The sequence below is a fragment of the Leguminivora glycinivorella genome, chromosome 14 (genome assembly GCF_023078275.1).
Source record: "Leguminivora glycinivorella isolate SPB_JAAS2020 chromosome 14, LegGlyc_1.1, whole genome shotgun sequence".
NCBI lineage: Eukaryota > Metazoa > Arthropoda > Insecta > Lepidoptera > Tortricidae > Leguminivora > Leguminivora glycinivorella.
Window position 1 is genome coordinate 4,849,246 of NC_062984.1, and position 24,371 is coordinate 4,873,616.

Consider the following 24,371-nt stretch of genomic DNA (forward strand, 5'->3'; position numbering starts at 1 on the left):
AAAACATTAGTATTTGTTTTTATTAATCGACAGTGTAGATACGTAAGAGGGATTATAGATGAAGCAAAAACAATATTGAAAAAAAAATAGGTATAGGTATATTCATTTTAATAACATTTTCGAATACAGGTGCTTGTAAAGTTATTTACTCTTATACATTATTGTCTGGATATTTTACAATATTTTTGCTTATTTACTTACAAAGAATTAACCAACTTTTTATAAAAGAAGGAACAGTCTATGCATTATTATATCTACAATTACACGCGAAGCCAAAAATGACTTGGAAGACATATTTTATCTCAAAATAATAAACCCTGCACAATTAATAAACCCTTTTAACCAAACTTTTAAACCATAATTTTTGGAATGTCAACTAGAATAAGTACGTTTTAATAAGTTCATTTTTTAACAAGTGCAAAACAATTTTGAGACTTTAAAAAATATAATTAACAAATATACATATGTAGGTAAGTAATGTTATTGATATGTAACTTTTGCGACTAGCTTAGAGTAAAGCAATACTTACACTTAAAATAATGAATGGAAGAAAATCAGACACTTAAATCTATGGATTGCTTATAGAACGCATTTGAAATTAGAATAATTCATTTAAAAATTCTTACCCCGTTATTCATAAACGTACTCTAAAGTTATCAAGCCGATAAAGTTCGTTTGTCCTATTCTATCACACCAATACGTTAGAAAGGGACAAACGAACTTTATCGGCTTGATAATTTTAGAGTACGTTTATGAATAACGGGGTTAGATTTTAACTTAAATTACTTACTGTCTCAAGGCTTTTGTATAGGTAGTTAATAAATGCAAAATATCTTGAAGTTGTTTAGGTTATGTACTAACGTATGAGTAAAAAATCATACTAAACACTGTATCTGCACTCCCGCTGAGCGTACGCCACCTTTCATTCATAATTGTAAAGAATTAATAGTTGGATCGATTTGGAGTTAGGTACTAACAGTATCAAAGCGCGTCATGTTCCTTGAGCAAGAAATGTCCGATCAGTCGTTTCTGGATATCCGTGACGCCGCCGTAGATCTGCGTGCCGCGCGCATCCCTGAAAAACAAAAATAAAACTCTCACTCTGGCCACCAACAAAAAAAAATGTGTTTTAAAGTAGAAAATAACCCCCTTATTCATAAACGTACTCTAAAGTTATCAAGCCGATAAAGTTCGTTTGTCCCTTTCCGACGTATTGGTGTGATAGAAAAGGACAAACGAGCTTTATCGGCTTGATAACTTTAGAGTACATTTATAAATAAGGGGGTTATTCTTTAGCAATGCAATGCAGTATGATATCAATTTCATACACGACGCTACTTTCTACTTTAAAACACATTACATTTTTTTTTTTGATGGTCCTTATTCATAAACGTACTCAGTTATCAAGCCAATAAAGTTCGTTTGTCCCTTTCCGACGTATTGGTGTGATAGAAAAGGACAAACGAACTTTATCGGCTTGATATCTTTAGAGTACGTTTATGAATAAGGGGGTAAGTGTCCGACCTAGCCGGGAAAGAAAATAATAGAAAACTAGATACCCAAGCTCGAAGTTCAGAATGTAGTGCATAATTATTTATCAACATTTTCTCGTAGACGTTCGTATTTATCGTGCCTCGACTTCAGTAAGTACTTTTTTTGGACTAAGACTAACTAAAATACCATGAAATAACACATTCATTCTAAAATACGATGGAAAAGAATTACGCGCTACATCTTTAGTAGTGTAGTCTCTGTGTCGTAGTTGGTAGGCACCCCTGTAAGACACACCGCCATGAATCTGCACGCAGTGATCAGCTACAGCCGCTGCGTTGCGGCCGACCACGTACTTCGCCATAGAACTGTTCTTAGTGCTGACTGCGGTATCTCATCAAGCGAGTTCTAATATTATCTACAATCTACATACCTGTAGTGTCTCTCCGCATCATAATTCGTAGATAACCCTCTACCGCCTAGGATCTGTACGCAGTGATCGGCGACAGTCACTGCGTTGCGACCAGCTACATACTTCGCCATAGAGCTGTTCTTTGTACTGACGTCCGTCGCGGCACGGTACGTCAACAAACGGGCGGATTCGACTAGAATGCACATATCTGAGAGACGATCCTGAAATAAATAATGACATTATAGACAAACTAATTAAGAATATGTGTATATTAAATAAGAATATGTGTATATTTATGCTTACATTCTAATATATGCTTATTAACATTTTTAAGATTCACATAATTTTGTTAGGTACCGAAAACTTGTTTTGAGTAAGATGTACCCACAACAAAAGCAGGTAAGTTTGTAAGGCGCGAGCCCAAAACTAAGCGGGACATAATTTACTAGGTCGTGACATGTTGTACAGTGTACACGTGGCCAACTATAATATTTAGTCAATATCTTTGTGCAGTACCTTCACTGAAGGAAGTCTCGTCAGGTTTTTGCCGAACGCCACTCTTTCCTTAGCGTAGTTCATTGCCGTGTCTAGAGCCGCTTGTGCGATACCTGAAAAAAAAATTACATTTTAAAACTATATTAAGCTTAAATATAAATAGTCATACACTTTATTAGCAATAATTTTCTCCCCGCTTCCACCAATAGACTCACATTTTCTAATGTTAGATCTCAAGCTATGACCCTGTGGATACCTTTTAGTACTAAAGACACTTACCCACAGCATGAGCCGCGATACCAATCCTAGCTTGGTTCAACTGCACCATGGCTATCTCGAACCCCTCCCCCGCCGCCCCCAGCAGACTCGAGGCCGAGTCTCACATCTTCTAGCGTAAAATCTCACGCTATAACTCTGTCTGTATCTACTCAGTAGTCACACTTATTACTAAAGACACTTACCCACAGCATGCGCCGCTATACCAATCCTAGCTTGGTTCAACTGCACCATGGCTATCTCGAACCCCTCCCCCGCCACCCCCAGCAGACTCGAGGCCGAGAGTCTCAATCTTCTAGCGTAAAATCTCACGCTATAACTCTGTCTGTATCTACTCAGTAGTCACACTTATTACTAAAGACACTTACCCACAGCATGCGCCGCGATGCCGATCCTAGCTTGGTCCAGCTGCGCCATGGCTATCTTGAACCCCTCCTCCGCCTCCCCCAGAAGTCTCAAAGCTCAGACTCTCACATCTTCTAGTGTTATATCTCGCGCTATGACCCTGTGAGTCCTGTGACACACTCTTAGTTCTAAGGACACATACCCACAGCATGCGCCACGATACCAATCTTACTTTGGTCTATCTGCGCCATGGCTATTTTGAACCCCTCCCCCGCCTCCCCCAGCAGACTCGAGGCCGAGAGTCTCACATCTTCTAGCGTAAAATCTCACGCTATAACTCTGTCTGTATCTACTCAGTAGTCACACTTATTACTAAAGACACTTACCCACAGCATGCGCCGCGATGCCGATCCTAGCTTGGTCCAGCTGCGCCATGGCGATCTTGAACCCCTCCCCCGCCGCCCCCAGCAGACTGGAGGCCGGGAGACGCACGTCCTGCAGCGTGAGGTCGCACGCGGTCGCCGCCCTGTGGCACAAGCTTCACTGCTGTTTATAAGCTCCTTTAGTGTTACGGGTAAGGCCGAAAGTACACTATCATATGTTTACTCCGACGAGAAGAAAAAGGACATGTTGCCTATGATCATATTTCTATGATAAACATATGATAGTGGACTATTGGCCTAAGGGACGATACAAAAGGGAGAGTACGGTCACAGTGAGATTATGCAAAATGATGAATGCTTTATTAGTATAGGTATAGCTATCGTTGAAGATTTTTAAGTTGAGATTTTAGAGATGGAAAGATTATTTTGTGAACAATGGCATGGTTGTCTAATATTTAAAGCTACCGCTCATAACAATTTTGACCGCGAACATTGAAATAATAACAAATAAAATTTAAATTCCAAAAGCCGCAACGTTTGTACAGACGAATTATTAAAAACATATAATTATAGATCTAATAAACATATTTCCTAACATGTTGAATAAACTATTTCCATTTTTTACTACATTATATCCCTAAATAAAAGAAAAAAACAAAAAAAAAGCCATCACCAACACCAAATGAAATATATTTCCTTAATTTCAACACGTTCACTGTTCGAACTAGGGTTGCCAACCGTACTATATAATATAGTACTGTACTATATTTTGACCCAGCGTACTATATTCTATGTGAAGCATATATAGTACGCAAAAGTACTATATTTTTGGGGTCCATGCCAGTGGCGAATTTACACTAGGGTCAAACCGCCAGGAGCGGCGTTTTGATAATGAAAAAAATTTCGCGCTCGCTCCGCTCGCGCTTTTATTCATATCTAACCTTCACTGTACATTTCATTACTTAGTTCTGACCTGCAAATATTGCAGTTACGTATAAAGCCACCGTTGTTTGCAAACATTTGTATTTTTTCCATGATATATTAAATAACGAAATTTCTTAAGGGGATTCTCTACTCCGATGAGCTTCGATTTGAATGCATTGGTATTATGAATATTACGATAGTTTCTAAAACATATCATATTAACAGAATCGTCTTTAAACAAACTAGCATCCCATAATTAGGTACCTACTTCACAGCTCATTGATTGATATTTAGCATCAAAGTTGAACTATTTTAGGACCGAAACTGGTTCTTTGGTCAAAATTTTTGCCTTACCTAATTAGTTTTAAATTAAAATCGCTTTTGCATTTTTATAAAAGTCTAGATTTCATTGAAGTAAAAATGTTTTTAAAACAATGTCAAATTTCATAAAAAATATAATTCCTTATAATATTGGTATTTTTTTTTAAATATGGGTCTTGTAAAAAATGTAAGTAGGTAACTATTGAAATTAATAGTACATTGTGCAACAAGGGAGGTAAGGGGATATTATAGACGTGTGTGCCGCAGGCAGGAGTGAATAATAGACACGTCTTTAATGTCCTTACCTCCTGAGTTACACACAATGTTTTTCATCACATTTGAGAGAAAAATACAGAGGAAACAGTCATAAGGCAAAACCTTCAACCGGCGGCGTTGCGCCTAGTAGGTAGTGTATCTTGATCTACATCAGATTATTCATATTAAATCCATTGTTTTTGATAACAAACACTTTTTGAACGAAAACAAACACGAAAATACTGCATATAAATTAAATGCAACGTTCAAAAAAGCATATAAATCATATAATTGAACTAACATTTTGGCCAGTTGTAGCTCAAGATCAGGGGATCAAGGGCTCATAATAATAATACAATTTTACTTATTTTTCATTCATTTAAATATTTTGATCTGTTGTACTATCCGTTGCTAGGCAACGGTGGGTGCCTCGCGTATGCACGCGGTAAATTATAACAACACACTGAAATAATTGTAAAAGATAAATAAAATGCATTTTTCATACCGTATATATATATATCTTTTATAGCTTAATAGTAAAATTTTGGTTGTGCAATAAAAATCCTTGGCAGATTGAAACATCCTTTGCCTGAAGTAATGTACGGATTGTATTCATTTTTAAAACTAAATCCATTATTCCCTTGGGAATAAAATAGTACATTATGCTTCAGTACACGTAGACGCAATGATACCTTTAAACAGCAAATATTATGAAAAAGAATATTAATAGGTACGTAAGTAAAAATTGCATACCTGTCAATAAATTTAGAAAGTGATAGAAGACTCAATATTGCATATTTTTCGAAATACGCGATATATATTGTTGGTGTTCAATAAAACATTTGGTACATTACATACAATAAACAACTAGTTATATATTACGTTAAGTAAAACATTCGACAACATGAAAGTTTGCTTTTAAAAAAAAGGCCAAATGTTAAGTTGGTAAATGTGAGCTTGGCAAATAAAACAATAAGTTGGGAAATGAACATTCGGAGGAATAAAATTGCGCGAAACGTGAGTTGGGAAGTGATATTCGGCCATACAACTTTCGACGATACTTAAATAAAAGAACCAATGCAACACAAAACTTGTGAAAAATCGATGAAAACCGTATGGAGCCCCTTAGAGTGGACAGAAAGAACGATCTCTACGACTTGGTTATCTTTTATGTGTACCGTACTATATTTTATTTCGGTGTACTATATTTTTTAGATGGAATTTTCTAAAATACTATATTTCCCTAAAAAAAAGTTGGCAACCCTAGTTCGAACACTGTATACACATACAGGGTGTACCTATTCGTTACATGTAGCCAGCACTTCACAATTACAGCCTGTATAACCTATATTGGTCATACCAAATCTTATTACAAAGCCAAGGTTTACAATTCAGAGCGGGACAATGAACATCTTAAGGTTTTAAAATAAAATACATATACATATAAAGTTTCAGTTAATGGGTTGAAAGAAAACGAAATTATGTTAACCCATATCCCACAGTCGCCTTCTACGACACACATTTGATTAAAAATTTGACTAAAAAAGCTGGCCAAAATTATTTATAATTATACATTTTTATAAGTAGTTCCATTGTAAGAGTTTTGAATGATTCACGGTTAATTTCATTAGACTTATATAGACCGGGATATAGACCGTGATTACCTTTTTGATTTTTGTCGAGCTCCCGATATTCAAAAAGGTAATCACGGTCTATATCCCGGTCAATATAAATCTAGTTCCATTGTGTCAATCCAAATATAAGTATGCCATTGGGGTGTTATAACTTTATAAGTTTGACGTGTCTCTCTTTCTGTCTGTGGTATCGTATCCCCCGAACGGATGAACCGATTTAGATTTAGTTTTTTTTTGTCCGAAATCTAAGTTAGTCGGGAGTGTTCTAAGCCATGTTTCATGAAAATCGGTCTAAGATGTCGCGGTCAGGGTTTTTTTTTTCAAAATATTAATTTTGTGGTTAGGTTAGTTACTTGTTACTGAAGATTAAACCGGGATTCTTAACCCGTCACTGCACGGGCTAGACAGATCAGATGTAACACATGTTCATGTTACATAATTCCAACAAAGTTGTAAAAAGATTAGCACATACCTGACGCTCATAAGGGGTTCCTTGTTGCCCCTGAATACACCCTCCGCGTCCATTGGCACCAGGAAACCTGACAAACATTCAGACATTAACTTTAGCAACCAAGAACCCGCCTAGTAGGCACTTTGTGCAGATGCCGGACATCCCGCTGGGCGGGTTGTTGCCATGCGGGCGATCATAGATAACGTCCGGTGTCTGACGTAATGCGCCATTTTTTATCTGGTAGTGAATGTGTTAATATACTTTCTCTAATAGATTTGAAGACTTATATTCCAACTTTATTCCAACTATACTACGAGTTATAGACTAGCCCTTTATTCATAAACGTTCACTAAAGTTATCAAGCCGATAAAGTTCGTTTGTCCCTTTCTATCACACCAATGCGTCGGAAAATCGATTATATAGTGTACGGAGTTTAGCCGCCGCGAGCACTCATGCCTGATGACGGGTTTCCAAAATGACTCGAAACATGTCGCCGAATGCGATGTATTAAGGTGGCTCGCTTTCCATACAAAAAACATCTACCATTTATTTAGTCACCGCACACTACAACTAAATAAAAATATGCGCATACATCTACTATACATTATCCATCGTCGCAGTATTGAACGAAATACATTGTTTCATACAGAAATCATGGACAAATCCATGTGAATTTTTTTATTAATTTTACGAAAATGTGCGTGCCAAATTTTGTGTACAGACACAGAGCCGTCATATTTCGCGCATTTTTAGTTGACATTGTCATGAGTGACACTTGGCTCTTGACAAGTAATTATTTAAAGATATTGGTTTACTTAACTCAAGCAGACTCAGAAATAATGACGCATTTTGTCAATAAAGATACATATCGTGTATTTCGACACTGCTAGTGTAAATCGAAATGGCGTCTCGGTCAAACGCATTGACTATGAAGCAGGAGATCTCAAGTTCCATTCCGGAGTCTTTCAGTCGGAGTCTTTTTTAATCATTTGAACTTTTTTTGGATTTATTAAGTTTTTTTTATATTTTTTAATAGAATAAATATTCTATTAAAAAAGACTCTTACTATATTTCTTTCCTTTTTTTTATTTTCATACAAAATTACAATACAATCTTTATTATGCCTTTGTTGATAAAATAAAATATTACACGTCAGGTCAGGTACATAGGTCATAGTGTGGGCATAGTATTAGTAATGTGCTGACTTCCTTACATTTACTGAGCTAGTTGACCTATGTTATTGTTGTGTGAATGTTTTTCTTCAACAACTAAATAGTTATATATATGAATATGTATGTAGGTATGTGGGTAGCTTTTGCACATTGTAATTTTTCCTCAGTCACCCGTTGAGCTCAGAGACCACGAACGCTGTAGTGTTCGAAACGTCGGGATTAATTGTAAATTCATTATACACGATTTAATCCGTTTTCATAGTTTTTATTTCATGAGTAACTATCGCGGTAACTGAAGACAATATTAACTAAATGGTTACAAATAATAATTATCATCAATATAATCTGGTCCAGGCAGGCAATTATGGTCGCGCGATAAATGATAAAACATCTGGCCGTCCCTATAATTGCACTTACTAATAGTGCGGCAGGGACGGCCTGATATTTTATCGTCTATCGCGCGACCATGCTACCCGTGCTGTACTAGCTTTTGCCCGCGGCTTCGCTTGCGTTAGAAAGAGACAAAAGTAGCATATGTCACTCTCCATCCCTTCAACTATCTCCATTTAAAAAACATGTCAATCCGTCGCTCCGTTTGGCCGTGAAAGACGGACAAACAAACAAACAAACACACATTATCTTTGGTGAAACAACGAATTCTTCCACTTCAGATTATAGAGTAACCAGCTTTTCCCATTTATAATAAACTAGGTTTTGACCGCGGCTTCGCTCGCGTAAGAAAGAGACAAAAGGTAGCCTATGTCACTCTCCATCCCTTCAACTAAATCCCCTTAAATAATCACGTCAATTCGTCGCTCCGGTTTTGCCGTGAAAGACGGACAAACAAACAGACACACACCCTTTCTTATTTGTAATTTTAGTATGGATTTGACATTATTATTTATATTTAAATAATTATATACGTATAACCTAATTTCGTCGGTAACAGCGTGTTATGTAATGGCGTCGTTGGTGAACAGTCGCCTGCCACGCCGTGAAACTGCGTTCGAATCCCGGGATTCTATAAACTTTTTGTATTTTTTTTTGGATATAAATTTCGTATTTTTTATTGACCGAGCAAGAATGGAGAGCCGAAGGTATCAATTTTATCTTAGAGAACATATTGATTTTTTTATTGTCACTTTGATTTTCTATTTATTAAGTTGAGATATAAAACACAACTTTTGATACCCTCGCTAAATATAATATATTCTCGAAATTACTCCTTTATAGATAAAAAAAGTCCACCTGAGTTTTTAAAGCACTACGATACTCAGTTAACTATTGCATTTTCATTTACTAATTTAAGATTTCAAAAGCGATTTGAATACCCTTGCTCCATCGAAAATAAACAATTAGAAGAAAAATCATTCGAATCGTTCTTTAGAAACTAAAATTTAACTATACTTTTTGTAATTTTTTAAAATATCAGATTAGGATAATTACGAGTATGTTAGAAATTCTAAGTTCGACGAATCTAAAAACTATTACCATGTAAGAGAATAGGTTTTTAATCTTTTTTGTGGAAAACGCTCAGTACCTAACTACTGTACGAGTACATATACATTTATGTATAATAATAAAACAAAAAATAGTGTCTCATAGTGTTGTGTTCCTGCCGGTGAGTAAGGCTGCCAGAGCTCAACTAGGGTGCGGGGTGCTGACGACGGGAGGACTTACGGAACTAATTTCCGTCTATTGTCCTTTGAGTCGTCGGCAACCCAAACCCTCCTTTGAACTTGTACTATCAGCTGCAAAAGTGCATGGCGAATTTATCAATGAATTCATTCATAATTTCTCCATGCACTTTTGCAGCTGATAGTACACTCCTTTTTGCTGTGCACACACAGCAAAGGGGAGTGTACAAGTTTCTAATGGGGCGGCAACGCGCATGCGACACTCTTTGAGTTGCAGGCGTCCATAGGTTACGGTGACCGCTTTCCATCAGGCGGACCGTATGCTTGTTTGCCACCGACGTAGTATAAAAAAAAAAAGAGAAAAAGTCCTGGATTCGAACCCAGTACTTCCATGCAAATCATGCGATAACACGTATTTACCGCAAGGCTATTTAAACAAGCTGTCGCCGCGTGAAATTATCGACTAGAAGGAATACAAAAACACTGTTTGTATGTGTGAGTGGTACTTAAAAATAGTGTAAAATAGTAAATTTATCTACATTAAGGTGGCTCGCTTAGGTTACCCGAAGCTCAGGCTGCGTTAGATGGCGTTAATCTGCAAATTACCAGTCTTATTTTTTTTGTGGAGTCGTACAGGCATTTATATACTTTCAATTATGCTTCGCGAACATTTAATATTAAAATTGACGTATTACAACAAACATTCAACTTCTCATTGTAACGTTAATCCCCTTAATGTAGATAAATTTACTATTTTACACTATTTTTAAGTACCACTCACACATACAAACAGTGTTTTTGTATTCCTTCTAGTCGATAATTTCACGCGGCGACAGCTTGTTTAAATAGCCTTGCGGTAAATACGTGCCATCGCATGATTTGCATGGAAGTACTGGGTTCGAATCCAGGACTTTTTCTCTTTTTTTTTATACTACGTCGGTGGCAAACAAGCATACGGTCCGCCTGATGGAAAGCGGTCACCGTAACCTATGGACGCCTGCAACTCAAAGAGTGTTGCATGCGCGTTGCCGCCCCATTAGAAACTTGTACACTCCCCTTTGCTGCGTGTGCACAGCAAAAAGGAGTGTACAAGTTCAAAGGAGGGTTTGGGTTGCCGACGACTCAAAGGATAATAGACGGAACAAATTAGGTCCGTAAGTCCTCCCGTCGTCAGCACCCCACACCCTCGTTGAGCTCTGGCAGCCTTACTCACTGGCAGGAACACAACACTATGAGACACTATTTTTTGTTTTATTATTATACATAAATGTATATGTACTCGTACAGTAGTTAGGTACTGAGCGTTTTCCACAAAAAAGATTAAAAACCTATTCTCTTACATGGTAATAGTTTTTAGATTCGTCGAACTTAGAATTTCTAACATACTCGTAATTATCCTAATCTGATATTTTAAAAAATTACAAAAAGTATAGTTAAATTTTAGTTTCTAAAGAACGATTCGAATGATTTTTCTTCTAATTGTTTATTTTCGATGGAGCAAGGGTATTCAAATCGCTTTTGAAATCTTAAATTAGTAAATGAAAATGCAATAGTTAACTGAGTATCGTAGTGCTTTAAAAACTCAGGTGGACTTTTTTTATCTATAAAGGAGTAATTTCGAGAATATATTATATTTAGCGAGGGTATCAAAAGTTGTGTTTTATATCTCAACTTAATAAATAGAAAATCAAAATGACAATAAAAAAATCAATATGTTCTCTGAGATAAAATTGATACCTTTGGCTCTCCATTCTTGCTCGGTCAATAAAAAATACGAAATTTATATCCAAAAAAAATACAAAAAGTTTATAGAATCCTGGGAATCGAACGCACCTTCACGGCGTGACAGACGACTGTTCTCCAACGACGCCATTACATAACACGCTGTTACCGACGAAATTGGGCTATACATATATAATTAATTAAATATAAATAATAATGTCAAATCCATACTAATATTACAAATGGGAAAGGGTGTGTGTCTGTTTGTTTGTCCGTCTTTCACGGCAAAACCGGAGCGACGAATTGACGTGATTATTTAAGGGGATTTAGTTGAAGGGATGGAGAGTGACATAGGCTACTTTTTGTCTCTTTCTTACGCGAGCGAAGCCGCGGTCAAAAGCTAGTTTATTATAAATGGGAAAAGCTGGTTACTCTATAATCTGAAGTGGAAGAATTCGTTGTTTCACCAAAGATAATGTGTGTTTGTTTGTTTGTCCGTCTTTCACGGCCCAACGGAGCGACGGATTGACATGTTTTTTAAGTGGAGATAGTTGAAGGGATGGAGAGTGACATATGCTACTTTTGTCTCTTTCTAACGCAAGCGAAGCCGCGGGCAAAAGCTAGTACAGCACGGGTAGCATGGTCGCGCGATAGACGATAAAATATCACTATTAGTAAGTGCACTATTAGTAAGTGCGATTATAGGGACGGCCAGATGTTTTATCATTTATCACGCGACCATAATTGCCTGCCTGGACCAGATTATATTGATGATAATTATTATTTGTAACCATTTAGTTAATATTGTCTTCAGTTACCGCGATAGTTACTCATGAAATAAAAACTATGAAAACGGATTAAATCGCATATAATGAGTATGAGTTTAAAATTCATCCCGATGTTTCAAACACTTTACAGCGTTCGTGGTCAACGGGTGACTGAGGAAAAATTACAATGTGCAAAAGCTACCCATATTCTTGTATATAACCATTTAGTTAATTAATTAAACTACGGTTGTACTCACGTTATTATCGCTATTGCTGCGACATAATATTTGAATATGTCTCACGAAAGTTTAACGTGTATAACCATTTAGTTGTTGAAGAAAAACATTCACACAACAATAACTAAATAACATAGGTCAACCAGCTCAGTAAATGCAATACTTTACTAATACTATGCCCACACTATGACCTATGTACATATATTATAATGTATTATACCAGACGTGTAATATTTTATTTTATCAACAAAGGCATAATAAAGGATTGTATTGTATTTTTGTATGAAAATAATAAATAGGAAAGCAATATAGTAATAGTCAAATATTCCATTAAAAAAATAAAAAATACTTAATAAATCCATAAAAGTTCAAATGATTAAAAAAAACTTCGGACGAATAACGGACTCGAACCCACGATCTTCTGCATCATAGTCGGTCGTTTGACCGAGACGCCATTTCGATTTACATTAGCAGTGTCGAAATACACGATATGTATCTTTGTTGACAAAATGCGTCATTATTTCTGAGTCTGCTTGAGTTAACTAAACCAATATCTTTAAATAATTACTTGTCAAGAGCCAAATGTCACTGATGACAATGTCAACTAAAAATGCGCGAAATATGACGGCTCTGTGTCTGTACACAAAATTTGGCACGCACATTTACGTAAAATTAATAAAAAATTCACATGGATTTGTCCATGATTTCTGTATGAAACAATGTATTTCATTCACTACCGCGACGACGGATAATGTATAAATATTAAAATAATAAATATTATAGGACATTCTTACACAGATTGACTGAGGCCCACGGTAAGCTCAAGAAGGCTTGTGTTGTGGGTACTCAGACAACGATATATATAATATATAAATACTTATATACATAGAAAACATCCATGACTCAGGAACAAATATCTGTGCTCATCACACAAATAAATGCCCTTATCGGGATTCGAACCCGGGACCGCGGCGTAGCAGGCAGGGTCACTACCGACTGCGCCAGACCGGTCGTCATGTATAGTAGATGTATGCGCATATTTTTATTTAGTTGTAGTGTGCGGTGACTAAATAAATGGTAGATGTTTTTTGTATGGAAAGCGAGCCACCTTAATGGGATTAACGTTACAATGAGAAGTTGAATGTATGTTGTAATACGTCAATTTTAATATTAAATGTTCGCGAAGCATAATTGAAAGTATATAAATGCCTGTACGAGTCCACAAAAAAAATAAGACCGGTAATTTGCAGATTAACGCCATCTAACGCAGCCTGAGCTTCGGGTAACCTAGGCGAGCCACCTTAACGTGAGTTCCGTTTTTTTTTTATTTTTTTTATACCACGTCCGTGGCAAACAGATATACGGCCCGCCTGATGGAGAGCGGTCACCGTAACCTATGGATGCCTACAACTCAAGGGGTGTCACATGCGCGTTGCCGACCCATTATAAACTTGTAAACTCCTTTTTTGAAGAACCCCATACTGTAGTTCATCGGGAATACCTCAACAGGGAGCTCATTCCACAGCCGGAGCGTTCGTGGGAGGAAATTCCTCTGAAACCGCACGGTGCGCGACCATTTAGGTTGCAAGGTGTGTGGATGAGGGCCCCGCCGTTTATTTGAATATTGCTAATTCGATTATTATTAAAACATTCAGTCACATTCAGTGCCAGGCTGTTTTATTAACCAACTTCAAAAAAATGAGGTTCTCAATTCAACTGCTTTTCACAGGATCAGTTCGCTACTAATTCGAAAATTCTCAGCTCAAAAATCGCGAAGACAACCGTAGTGTGGCCCTGTATCGCCGTGGTGACACAGCTGTTACCATTCACCCAGTGGTCACCATCACCATCCAAGTCATACAATAATATAGACTACTAACATGCTAGTCCCTTATGCTGTAGCTCAGGGTTAAATCTGGTGAAAACCAAATGTGCCAATCTTATAATCTTTTCAGTTCAGGTATCAGTTACTTGTACCATCTTTGACGACCGTTCTGGCCTAGCGCGTAGTGACCCTGCCTGCTAAGCCGCGGTCCCGAGTTCGAATCCCGGTAAGGGCATTTATTTGTGTGATGAGCACAGATATTTGTTCCTAAGTCATGGATATTTTTTATGTATATAAGTATGTATTTATCTATATAAGTATATTGTCGCATAGCACCCATAGTACAAGCTTTGCTTAGTTTGGGGCTAGGTTGATCTGTGTAAGGTGTCCCCCAATATTTATTTATTACTAGCTATGATACCCGGCTTCGCTCGGGAGTTGATATGAGATTACGTGGTAGTTTAAATAAAAAAATAAACTATGACGTAAACGGTAAAAAAATTTATTGAAAACATTTTCTCATCATTTACACTACTTGTTTATAAACAACATTTTTTATTTTATTATCCGGGGTATATATATATATAAATTTTTCGAATTTCCTACTCTTGAGCAAGCTACATATAGCTGACCGTGTGAAAAGCAGGATTCTTTGAGGTTGATGCCACAATATTTTAAAGTTTGCCCTTGCGCTTTGTTAATCGTGAAACTGAAGGCTAATTTAATTGGAAACTGCAATCTTTTAAATTGAAATGGCAATTCAGAAGAGATCAGTGGTATTCTAGGTATAAATACTGTGTGTCCTTTGCACTTTCCAGAAATAAGTTCAGCTTCAATGATATTATTCGATAACTGTTTTACGATCATCCTCGTTCCATTACATAGTTTTGGGGAGTTTAGATTTCTGAGTAGTATGATTGGAGATCCAACTTTCAGACGAAGGCAGTGTAATGGCATTCCTGGTACTTGTAAAGAGTTTAGAAATTCAGTAGGGAAGTTGACACTTTCTTCAATGGATACCATCGTGTCGATTGATTTATATATTTTCTCTTCACCAGGTATATTCTTTAGAATATTAAAATTGATATCGTCAACAATATTATTTTTAGTGGCCAAAATCGCTCTTTGAAATAACCACTCTACGTTGGTATAGTTCTGAATAATATTTGGATAAATTTTGTCGATTAGTTCGTTTTCAGTGGTGGCTACGTTACAGAAATCACTATTGAGTTCTATGAGGCCGCTCGTTTGATCAGTAGGATATGTACCTTCGCCTATTTGTAAAAGTATTTTAGCAAAACATGCTGTTGTTTCATCTTTTGATAATTCAACTCTCATGTTTTTTGTTAATTGCAGTATTTGTACTTGTGGCCAGAGATGTGACTTTTTTAAGCATGCATTGATCTCGTCTGCTGGTGTTGACTTGGGAATAACTGGAAGTGTTTGTCGAAAGTCTCCTGAAGCCGCGTATCGACTGCGCGCGGCAAATCATCGAACATTGGCTCGCGCGGCGGCCGCGCAATATGGGGACGGGTCTGCCTCGCGCGGCAGCTTGAACATTGGCGCGCTCGAACGTGCCGCGCGGCGAACCAGTTCGTGTCGGTTTTTGGTGGCGCGGCAAAGGAGCGTCAGTGTGTTGTGCGTGCGCAATTGGGACGGACCTAAATGAATGTTTGGTCACGGATCGCCTGCCGCGCGCCGCTGCCGCGCTATATGAAAATGTTGAGCTTTAAATTGGCTCGCGCACCAAAACGCAGGTTTGGCGCGGTCGAACATGGCTCGCGCGGCAGCCGCCCGCAGTCGATACGCGGCTTGAGAGTATGAGTAGAGCTCCTCCCATTATTTCAGAGTTTTTTCGCAATTCTTGTAATGTTCTGTCCATGGGTTCTAGTGATTTTTTATGGGCCATGGTGCATTCATCCCAGATGATAATTTTAGCTTGTTTTAGAAGTTGACCTCGTCCAGATTTTCCTGAGATTTTACATACCGGGAATTGTTGTTCGGCTATATTCAACGGTAGTTGTAAGGCAGAATGGACAGTTCGTCCTCCTTCCATAAGTGTGGATGCAATGCCGGATGATGCTAGTGCCAGTGCGATGTGTTTTGTAGCACGTATTTCCGCCAATAGTAGATTTAATAGAAACGTTTTACCGGTGCCTCCTGGTGCGTCCAAGTAAATAATTCCACCAGTGTTATTATTTATTCGGTTCATTATAACGTTGTAAACATTTTTTTGATTGTCATTGAGAAGTGGTTTGTTGTGAGCAATGTACTCAAGTAGTTCATTGACGTTATAGCTTTTTTCCTTTGTAATTTCGTAGTTTAGCACATTGAAAGCATTTCTTTGTGGTGTTGGCATTCCAAGTTCTACTAAGGCTTGGTTATTTATTGCTAAACATTTATCTTCTAAACGAATGAGTGTTTCATTGAATATGTCGTCATTGAATTCTATAGTCAGTTCTGGATTAGCTTGTCGGATTTGGTACAATATATCATCACTCATACTCCTTTTGAAAGAGTCCCATAGCTGTTTTGGGTTTGATGGGTTACATGTTGTTAGAATTATGGCGAATAACTCTCGAATTTGTTCAGCTGAAGCTGTGAGTGTGGCTTCTTGTAGTGTTAATTCCCAGTGGTTATCGTTTTCCAATAATCCTAAGCGTTGACATGCTTCTCTGTACGTCTGGCATAAGTAGCCGTTAATGGTCCTGAGATCTTTGAAACTTGTTGGTCCCCGTATTTCGTGTAACAACATCCGGATAACTTCTTTCCTTCTCGTTTCGAAATCGCTTGTTTCACTGTTCAAATCGAACTGACTCTGGCGGGCGACACCGGGCTCTTATATATTCAGAGAGCTAGGCTCTAGAATATTCGAGAAAGTTTTAGAATATTTTCCTTCTCATATCTTCTAGAATGTTCTCGATATTATCGTCTGCCGTGACAATAGGTTCTGCTGCTGTAGAATACTTTCAATGAAGTTCAACTACTCGACAACAGATGGCGCCACTATACTTAGGGTTGAAGAAGCCCTTATATCTTTAAAAACACGCCCTTTAGGTTAAAACGGGAACTTTCTTGTTCGAGGGGGGATAAAGGGCTATCACACTATTTAAGTCCCTTTAATAAGTTCAAATACTCGATAACAGAACAAATGTAATTTAAGACTATTGAAATTGGAATTTTAAATTTCGCGCCTTTCGAAATGTAACCCAAATAATCGTTGTTCTGAATGAAGTTCAACTACTCGACAACAGATGGCGCCACTATACTTAGGGTTGAAGAAGCCCTTATATCTTTAAAAATACGCCCTTTAGGTTAAAACGGGAACTTTCTTGTTCGAGGGGGGATAAAGGGCTATCACACTATTTAAGTCCCTTTATCGTGCCGGGACTCCTTTTTAAGTTTTATCGGCACGCACACTTTTATCGACTTAGTTTTATTATATATAATGATTTATCTAGGTTAAACAAATGAATGGATAGTAACTAACATGCCAGTCCCTTGTGTCTCAGCTCAGGGTCAAAGGTAGCAAAGACAGCCGTAGCCTGTCCTTCTATGGCGGAGGTGACCCAACTCTTCTTGCCGTTCAGGATCCAGAAGTCGCCATCCCTTCGCGCTGTGGTTCCGATGTTTGCTACGTCGCTGCCAGCACCTGAATATATAAGCTTTTAGTCATAGATTTAGAATTATTAAACTAGATTGTTTAGTTAGGTCAGAAAGTGTGTCCACATGAGAGGTAATTGTTTGGGCTGGTGTCCCTCTCGCACTTGCTGACAATGTCAACATTATTCAGTGACGTCATCACTGTCATAAATTGGGGATACCAGTCAATTTTCAAAGTTACTACTAAATCTACTAACACCCAATTGAAAGTATTTTTTAATTATACAAATCTTTGATTTACTAGCATCAAAATAATTACATTATAATTATTTTCAAATTTTTTGAAATATATCGAAACCCTAGTTTGAATATAACATTAAAATAAAATAAGAAGTTATAAAGTCAGGTAATATACAGATAAAAATACTACTAATATGGGAACCTCATTAACACTGACAACACGTGCGAGAGGGACACCAGCCCAAACAATGCCCTCTCATGTGGACCGTTTTCGCTAGTCTGATACGATCGACTTTCTGTTTCAGTAATAAGGTTTAATTTCGTATGGCAAAAAATGTGATTGAGCTGTCCCCTGTAAAGGTCTTTGCTTTTAGTAGATACAGCGTGGAAAATTGGAGTCTCTTAAAACCTTGTCAACACTTTCCTTGCGTTATTCCGGCCTTTGCCACGGCTCATGGGAGCCTGGGATCCGCTTTGACAACTAAACCCAAGAGGCGTAGCCACAAATTTTTACAGCTACAACTTTTTTAAATGAGCTTGTCTCACTCTAAGAACCGACTGAAAATTCAAAAAAATTGCTTGCTATTTTATTGCACTAGTCCATATTCTAAAAATATATTTATTTCACACAGACCTTAATTATAAAATTCCTCCAAGAAACATCAGGTTTTATTCAAACTTGGCTACTGTTTGAAATATCCATAAAAGCAGTAGCTGATGATGATAAGTGACTTTTTCGTATTTTCCTAACTCTTCAAAATTGACATTCAATTTACGCTTATTTCGTTCTCAACATCAACTAAACTTTGACCAACCTGGCTCACTAAGCGCGAAGCACCCAATACTGCCCGCCGTATAATCCTTCAAAAACATTTCCTTCTGTTCCTCCGTTCCTCTCTCATTAACCAAGTTAGCATAAAGGAAGTTATGTATGGACAGTATCATGCCCGTGCTAGCGCAGCCGCGGGACAGCTCTTCCACTGCGATCGCGAGCGACAGGTAGTCGAGCCCTAGGCCTCCGTACTCGGGGTCAACGCAGGCCCCCATGAGGCCTAGCTTTGTTAGCTTTTTTATCTGAAATGTACAATGCCGAATGAGATGAGGTTGCTCAAGAGTCTGTTTAAGCGATTACCTACGTTGTTATTTTTTTATGGGATAGATGCAAACGAGCAGACAGGTAGCCTGATGGTAAGCGATCACTGCCGCCCATGGATCCCCCGAAACACCAGAAGTGTTGGAGGTGCGTTGCTGGCCTTTAAGATGGGTGTACGCTGTTTTCTTGAAGTTTTGAAGGTTGTTGTGGTCTTTTGGGATAAGATAAAAATGAACATATTCATGATATTTAAAACTCGTTATTACATGAAAATACTGTGCTGTCTAGAACCCTGAAATTGTTGTTAGAAAATTTAGAACTATTACTATCGAAGTAGGGAACAAATCAAATTATCAGTGGGCTTGATCGCTTTTTCTTTATATTAGTGTATGTATGGTATCTATTTCAGTTTATAATCAATTAGGTACTACTTTTTTCAACCGTGTCTTTCACTGTAATGCGCACATAAACTAACTAACATGGACTTGCAAAATCTCTTGGTATTGAGATTATGTGCGTATACTCTTGTGATGTTACCTATTTCTCTTATTTCTATTTATCTCTCTGTGATTACGTTTTTGTCAATAATAAATATGTTTTCCTTGGAGTCTACACTAAGTTATTAGATAAATATCGATAAAACACAGATAACGATAAAAATATGTGTAAAAAAATAAACATTTTACACGTGACATGTGTTATCAGATGCACTTATGTAATATAGTACTCAAGAAACCTACATTGTCAGATATCCTCTCAAAACAATTCTACAAGATTTTCCGTTTTTGGAACTAAAAATTGTCTTTTTCGCCAATAAAGAATCTATTCTCTTCTAAACAACTAGACACCCTTGACCATACGATAGTGTAGTATATAATAGGCCTTTACGCATGTCTATGACATATGTTTTAAGCAGCATCCGAAGAACACTTGCGTTTTGCTGTATCCATACTAATATTATAAATGGGAAAGTATGTGTGTCTGTTTGTTAAGTGGAGATAGTTGATGGAGAGTGACATAGGTTACGTTTCGTCTCTTTGTAACCCCCATACTTTTCCCTAAAATGGGGGTGGAATTTCCTATATAGCATTCCGCAATTTTAAAATTAAACGCGAGTGAGGCCGCGGGTAAAAGCTAGTAGCCTATCATGCTGCGGATCCAGGATCAAAGGGGGGGTCATGGGGGTCGGTTTGAGCTGCCCTTCTGCGGGAGTGTCCTAGGCTGGCCATACAAATAGACCACGTGAGCTGCTCCTTCGAGAAGTTGCGGACCGGGGGCCTGCGGTTTGAGCCTTTACCACGTGACCCCCCCCTGGGCACGAAGCTGGATCCGCGCTTGTAGCCTATACTTACAGGATCAAAGGGAAACCTGGCTTGAATGTCAAGCTGGGAGGCCTGCGGTTTGAGCTGCTCCTTCGAGAAGTTGCGGGCTAGTGTCTGGATCTCCTGCTGCTGCTCCGTCAGCTGCGTGGTGAAGGCTCGGCATTGTGACACTGCTGCTTTGGCAGATTGGAGAGAGCACACTGGAAAAATTGTTTGTGTTCACACTAAACTTGGTAAAGAATCAGTATGGTATGTAGTGACCTCTAATTTTTATTTTATTGAATTCAAAAAATTACACAGTATTACAGCAGACTAATATTATAACGGAGCCCCTGGGACTTCCTAATCAAATTTCTGAAAGAAACACTGGCTATTTATGTTCCAACAGTTTATTTTAAAATTACTTCTTGCTCCACGCAATTCACAGTCACAACCAAAATCTCTGTCCAAGCGACCTTCACTCTAGTTTTTTAGAACCACCACGGGTGGCGCTGATTGTCACTAAACATTGGTTGAGCAAACTACTTAAATGTTTAATGTTACAATTAAATCATGTTACTGAACTATTAATTATGTTTTAAACATTAAATTAAAATAAGTAAACTATTTAAATGATTATTTCACACTTATTGTTTGCTGTTGAAATTAAAAGTTAAGAGTTGTTTACCAGTACACAAAATGGCCAGACATGAATATTCGTCAAAGTACTTTTTAAATGGAATACAATTAAAACCAAGACGGAGTGAGATATCTACTTTAAAATAAAAATTAATTATTAAGATGTTTCGACAAGTGTTGTAATAATGTGCTGTGAAATTTATAGTAGACAGTACTTATAAAGACACAATAGAATATATTATTAAGTAACATTTAGTATCTTTTAATACCTTTTAAAATGCGAGGAAGCCATTGCACAGGCATTGTAACTAAGTGCAAAATCAGGTCAACATTTTAATGATAAAATATAAATTATCCTATACATTCTATTTTCGGGATAATATGGTATGACTGTTGTAAAATTATTGCAAACAGAAATTCTTTTAAATAACAGGTCGTTGTCTCTAATCACCAGTCATCATGTGGCCAGCAGTGTTTATGTAAGCATGTTAAACATCAAACACTTAACAATATAGTGCTTTATGCCACTATAATAAGGCATACATGGGTTTAACATTGTACTTGCTTATTACAGATAATGGGATAGCATAAAAGTAATGAAGGAGGCATAATGAACCTCAGAAACAGGTTCTTTTGTAAAAATCTAAACTAAATCCCTATTATAAATAAAAGAACTAACAACTAACATTCCCAGCAGGCATAAAAGAGCTATAATGCATGTAAATGAATCTTGTAAGTTTGGGTAATTTCAGAATAAATTGAACTCCAAGCTGGCATTCAGAATTGATAAGTAGGTATGTGGGTCATGATTATAATGCGCCCTTCTGATATAACCGGCTTCGTGTTCGGTATATATGTTTGTGTATACTCGCCAACTCGGCAAACTAACTTAGCTTATCATATTTGCTTAGGATCTTTGTAATTAATACAAATAAACTGATAAAGAGGAAAGATCATGCACTGTAAATGTTAATAAAATGGACGAGTATGTAATTAGTAATTACAAAATATATATCGCGGAACTGTCTGAAAAAGAAAACTTAAATTTCCAAAATATACTTACAAGTTATTTTTGTAGATTTTAGAAGACCGCCTGCAGCCATATTTCACTAAGATAAAACACAGAATATCGGACAACAGACGAATCTGATACGAAAGAAATGTTGACAATAAAATATACGATAAGTATAATCACCAAGGTCGCGTACACTAAAAACTTCAAAAAGTTGTTTTCCCCACCGCTTCACCGGTTCCCCACGGAATATCGTATAGCTCGTTTGTATATAGTATTCTATATTATTCTTATGAACTACTAATAAACATACAGTTATAAATATTTCAATTGAATACTAAATTAAATACTGTGCCATAAAAAATAAGCAAAATACGAATAAATAAAGGTGCCGCGAGTTTTGTTTCACTCTGACAGCACTAGTGACAGTGACAGTGAGTGACATTCACGAAGGCATTTTTTGAATAGACAACTTATTTGGTGCCCATTTAATTAATCCATTTTTTGCGATGGGTCACCAGCGACCTTGATACTTTTCAAGTAAAAGTGATCGAGAAAAACCAAATTCTTTCTCGCTTTTACTCTACTCAGGATAGTAACGCTCCGCGCACACGGATGCAACAGTTGCACGGCGACATTTTTTGTCTCTGTCGTGCGTCTAAGGAGTGACGACAGAGACAAAAAATGTCGCCGTGCAACTGTTGCATCCGTGTGCGCGGGCCCTAAGTGAATGACCTTGGTGTGGTGAGGTTTTTAGGGTTCCGTAGTCAACTAGGAACCCTTATAGTTTCGCCATGTCTGTCTGTCTGTCCGTCTGTCCGTCCGTCCGTCCGTCCGCGGATAATCTCAGTAACCGTAAGCACTAGAAAGCTGAAAATTGGTACCAATTTTTGTGACCAAACTCATTTATGTGACCTTATTTCAAAGGGATGTTATGATAGCAGTACTACATTAGTAATTTTATTAGGAAATAGTCTTAATGTAGATAAGCTTAGCATAGATAAATTGATGTCCACACTAAATGTTATTGAAAAATCTGGTGTGGGGAAAATTATATTATGTGCACTACCTTATGCAGAAAATGTATCATATGACTATAATTGTAAGATAGCTTACTATAATTCTTTAATGTACCATGCCATAGCTGTTAATAAAAAGTACCATTTCTTTGACTTAAATAAATTCATTGAGCGCTTCATGCTAGCTCCACGGAAGGTATTTTTGCCAAAGAAATTATTTGTATATTTAGTGGAGTTATTGGCCTTCAATATTGAGCCAAATAGATGTAATAGTGTTATATATAAGTCTCAGTCAGCTGACAAAGCCAAGGACCCCATGCCTCATTTAAACTAGATTGTAAGACAGCGGAAAAACACCTGAATATGAACGTTGTTCACCAGAATATTCAGGGTTTTTCCAGCAAAGAATTAGAAGTAGGATTATTTTTAGATAGTAATAATGTTGAAGTTATGTGTATTACTGAACATTGGTTGAAACAAGAACAGTTGATATTTGATTATGTTAATTTTAAATTAGCTAGTTTTTTTGCCAGAAAATCTGCTGCTCATGGTGGCTCCCTTATTATTGTTAAAAATTGTATGAAGTGTAAAGAGCGCAAAGATGTTGTAAAATATTCCATAGAAAGAACTATAGAAATTTCATGTGTTGAATTAGACAGATATATTATTGTATGTGTTTATAGACCACCATCAGCTGACTTCAGCATATTTGAATCTACAATGGAAAATGTTCTGAATTTAGTATGCAAGGGCCAAAAACATGTTATTGTATGTGGAGATTTTAATGTTAACTTGCTCGAGTCATCTAGTAATACTGTTAAAATGTTCTGTTTGTTTAAATCATTTAATTTATTTAATTTATTTCTTGAACCTACCCGGGTAGGTGTGACTAGTGCAACATGCCTAGATAATATTTTTTGTAACTGTGAATGTATAGATAAGAAATTATTTAACTGTTTTCATTCCGATCACAGCGGCCAAAGGGCAGCTTTCTTAAACGTTATTCATGATACTCCACAAACAATAACATATAGACCCATTACTGGATCTCGCTTGGAATCATTCAAAAATGAAATTCTACATAGTTTGTCTATAATACCATTTTCGCATTATGACTG

The 24,371-nt window shown here is 37.1% G+C and overlaps 1 protein-coding gene across 2 annotated transcripts; it reads right to left on the bottom strand.

Annotated features, from left to right (window-relative positions):
- Positions 1 to 78: 78 nt before the first annotated feature.
- Positions 79 to 22,495, bottom strand: LOC125233388 (short-chain specific acyl-CoA dehydrogenase, mitochondrial-like). 2 transcript variants are annotated; one of them, XM_048139381.1, is made up of 9 exons: positions 22,286 to 22,495; positions 20,635 to 20,804; positions 19,005 to 19,263; positions 17,837 to 17,998; positions 7,009 to 7,075; positions 3,406 to 3,557; positions 2,420 to 2,511; positions 1,925 to 2,124; positions 79 to 1,075 (listed from the first exon to the last, which is right to left on the bottom strand). In XM_048139381.1, exons 1-9 carry the CDS (start codon positions 22,323 to 22,325, stop codon positions 982 to 984), a joined length of 1,236 nt encoding a protein of 411 aa, XP_047995338.1. In that variant the 5' UTR covers positions 22,326 to 22,495; the 3' UTR covers positions 79 to 981. The 2 variants fall into 2 exon arrangements, with proteins under 2 accessions (XP_047995338.1, XP_047995341.1); XM_048139384.1 differs by having other exon boundaries at positions 3,406 to 3,545; positions 22,286 to 22,494.
- Positions 22,496 to 24,371: the final 1,876 nt, after the last annotated feature.

Excerpts from the sequence above, each read along its gene's own strand:
- LOC125233388 (XM_048139381.1), bottom strand. The coding sequence starts at position 22,325 with ATGGCTGCAGGCGGTCTTCTAAAATCTACAAAAATAACTT. Across the intron at positions 17,999-19,004 it reads CTTCGCGCTTAGTGAGCCAG|GTGCTGGCAGCGACGTAGCA; the intron begins GTTGGTCAAAGT and ends TTATATATTCAG. Across the intron at positions 7,076-17,836 it reads GAGACACAAGGGACTGGCAT|GTTTCCTGGTGCCAATGGAC; the intron begins GTTAGTTACTAT and ends AATGTTTGTCAG.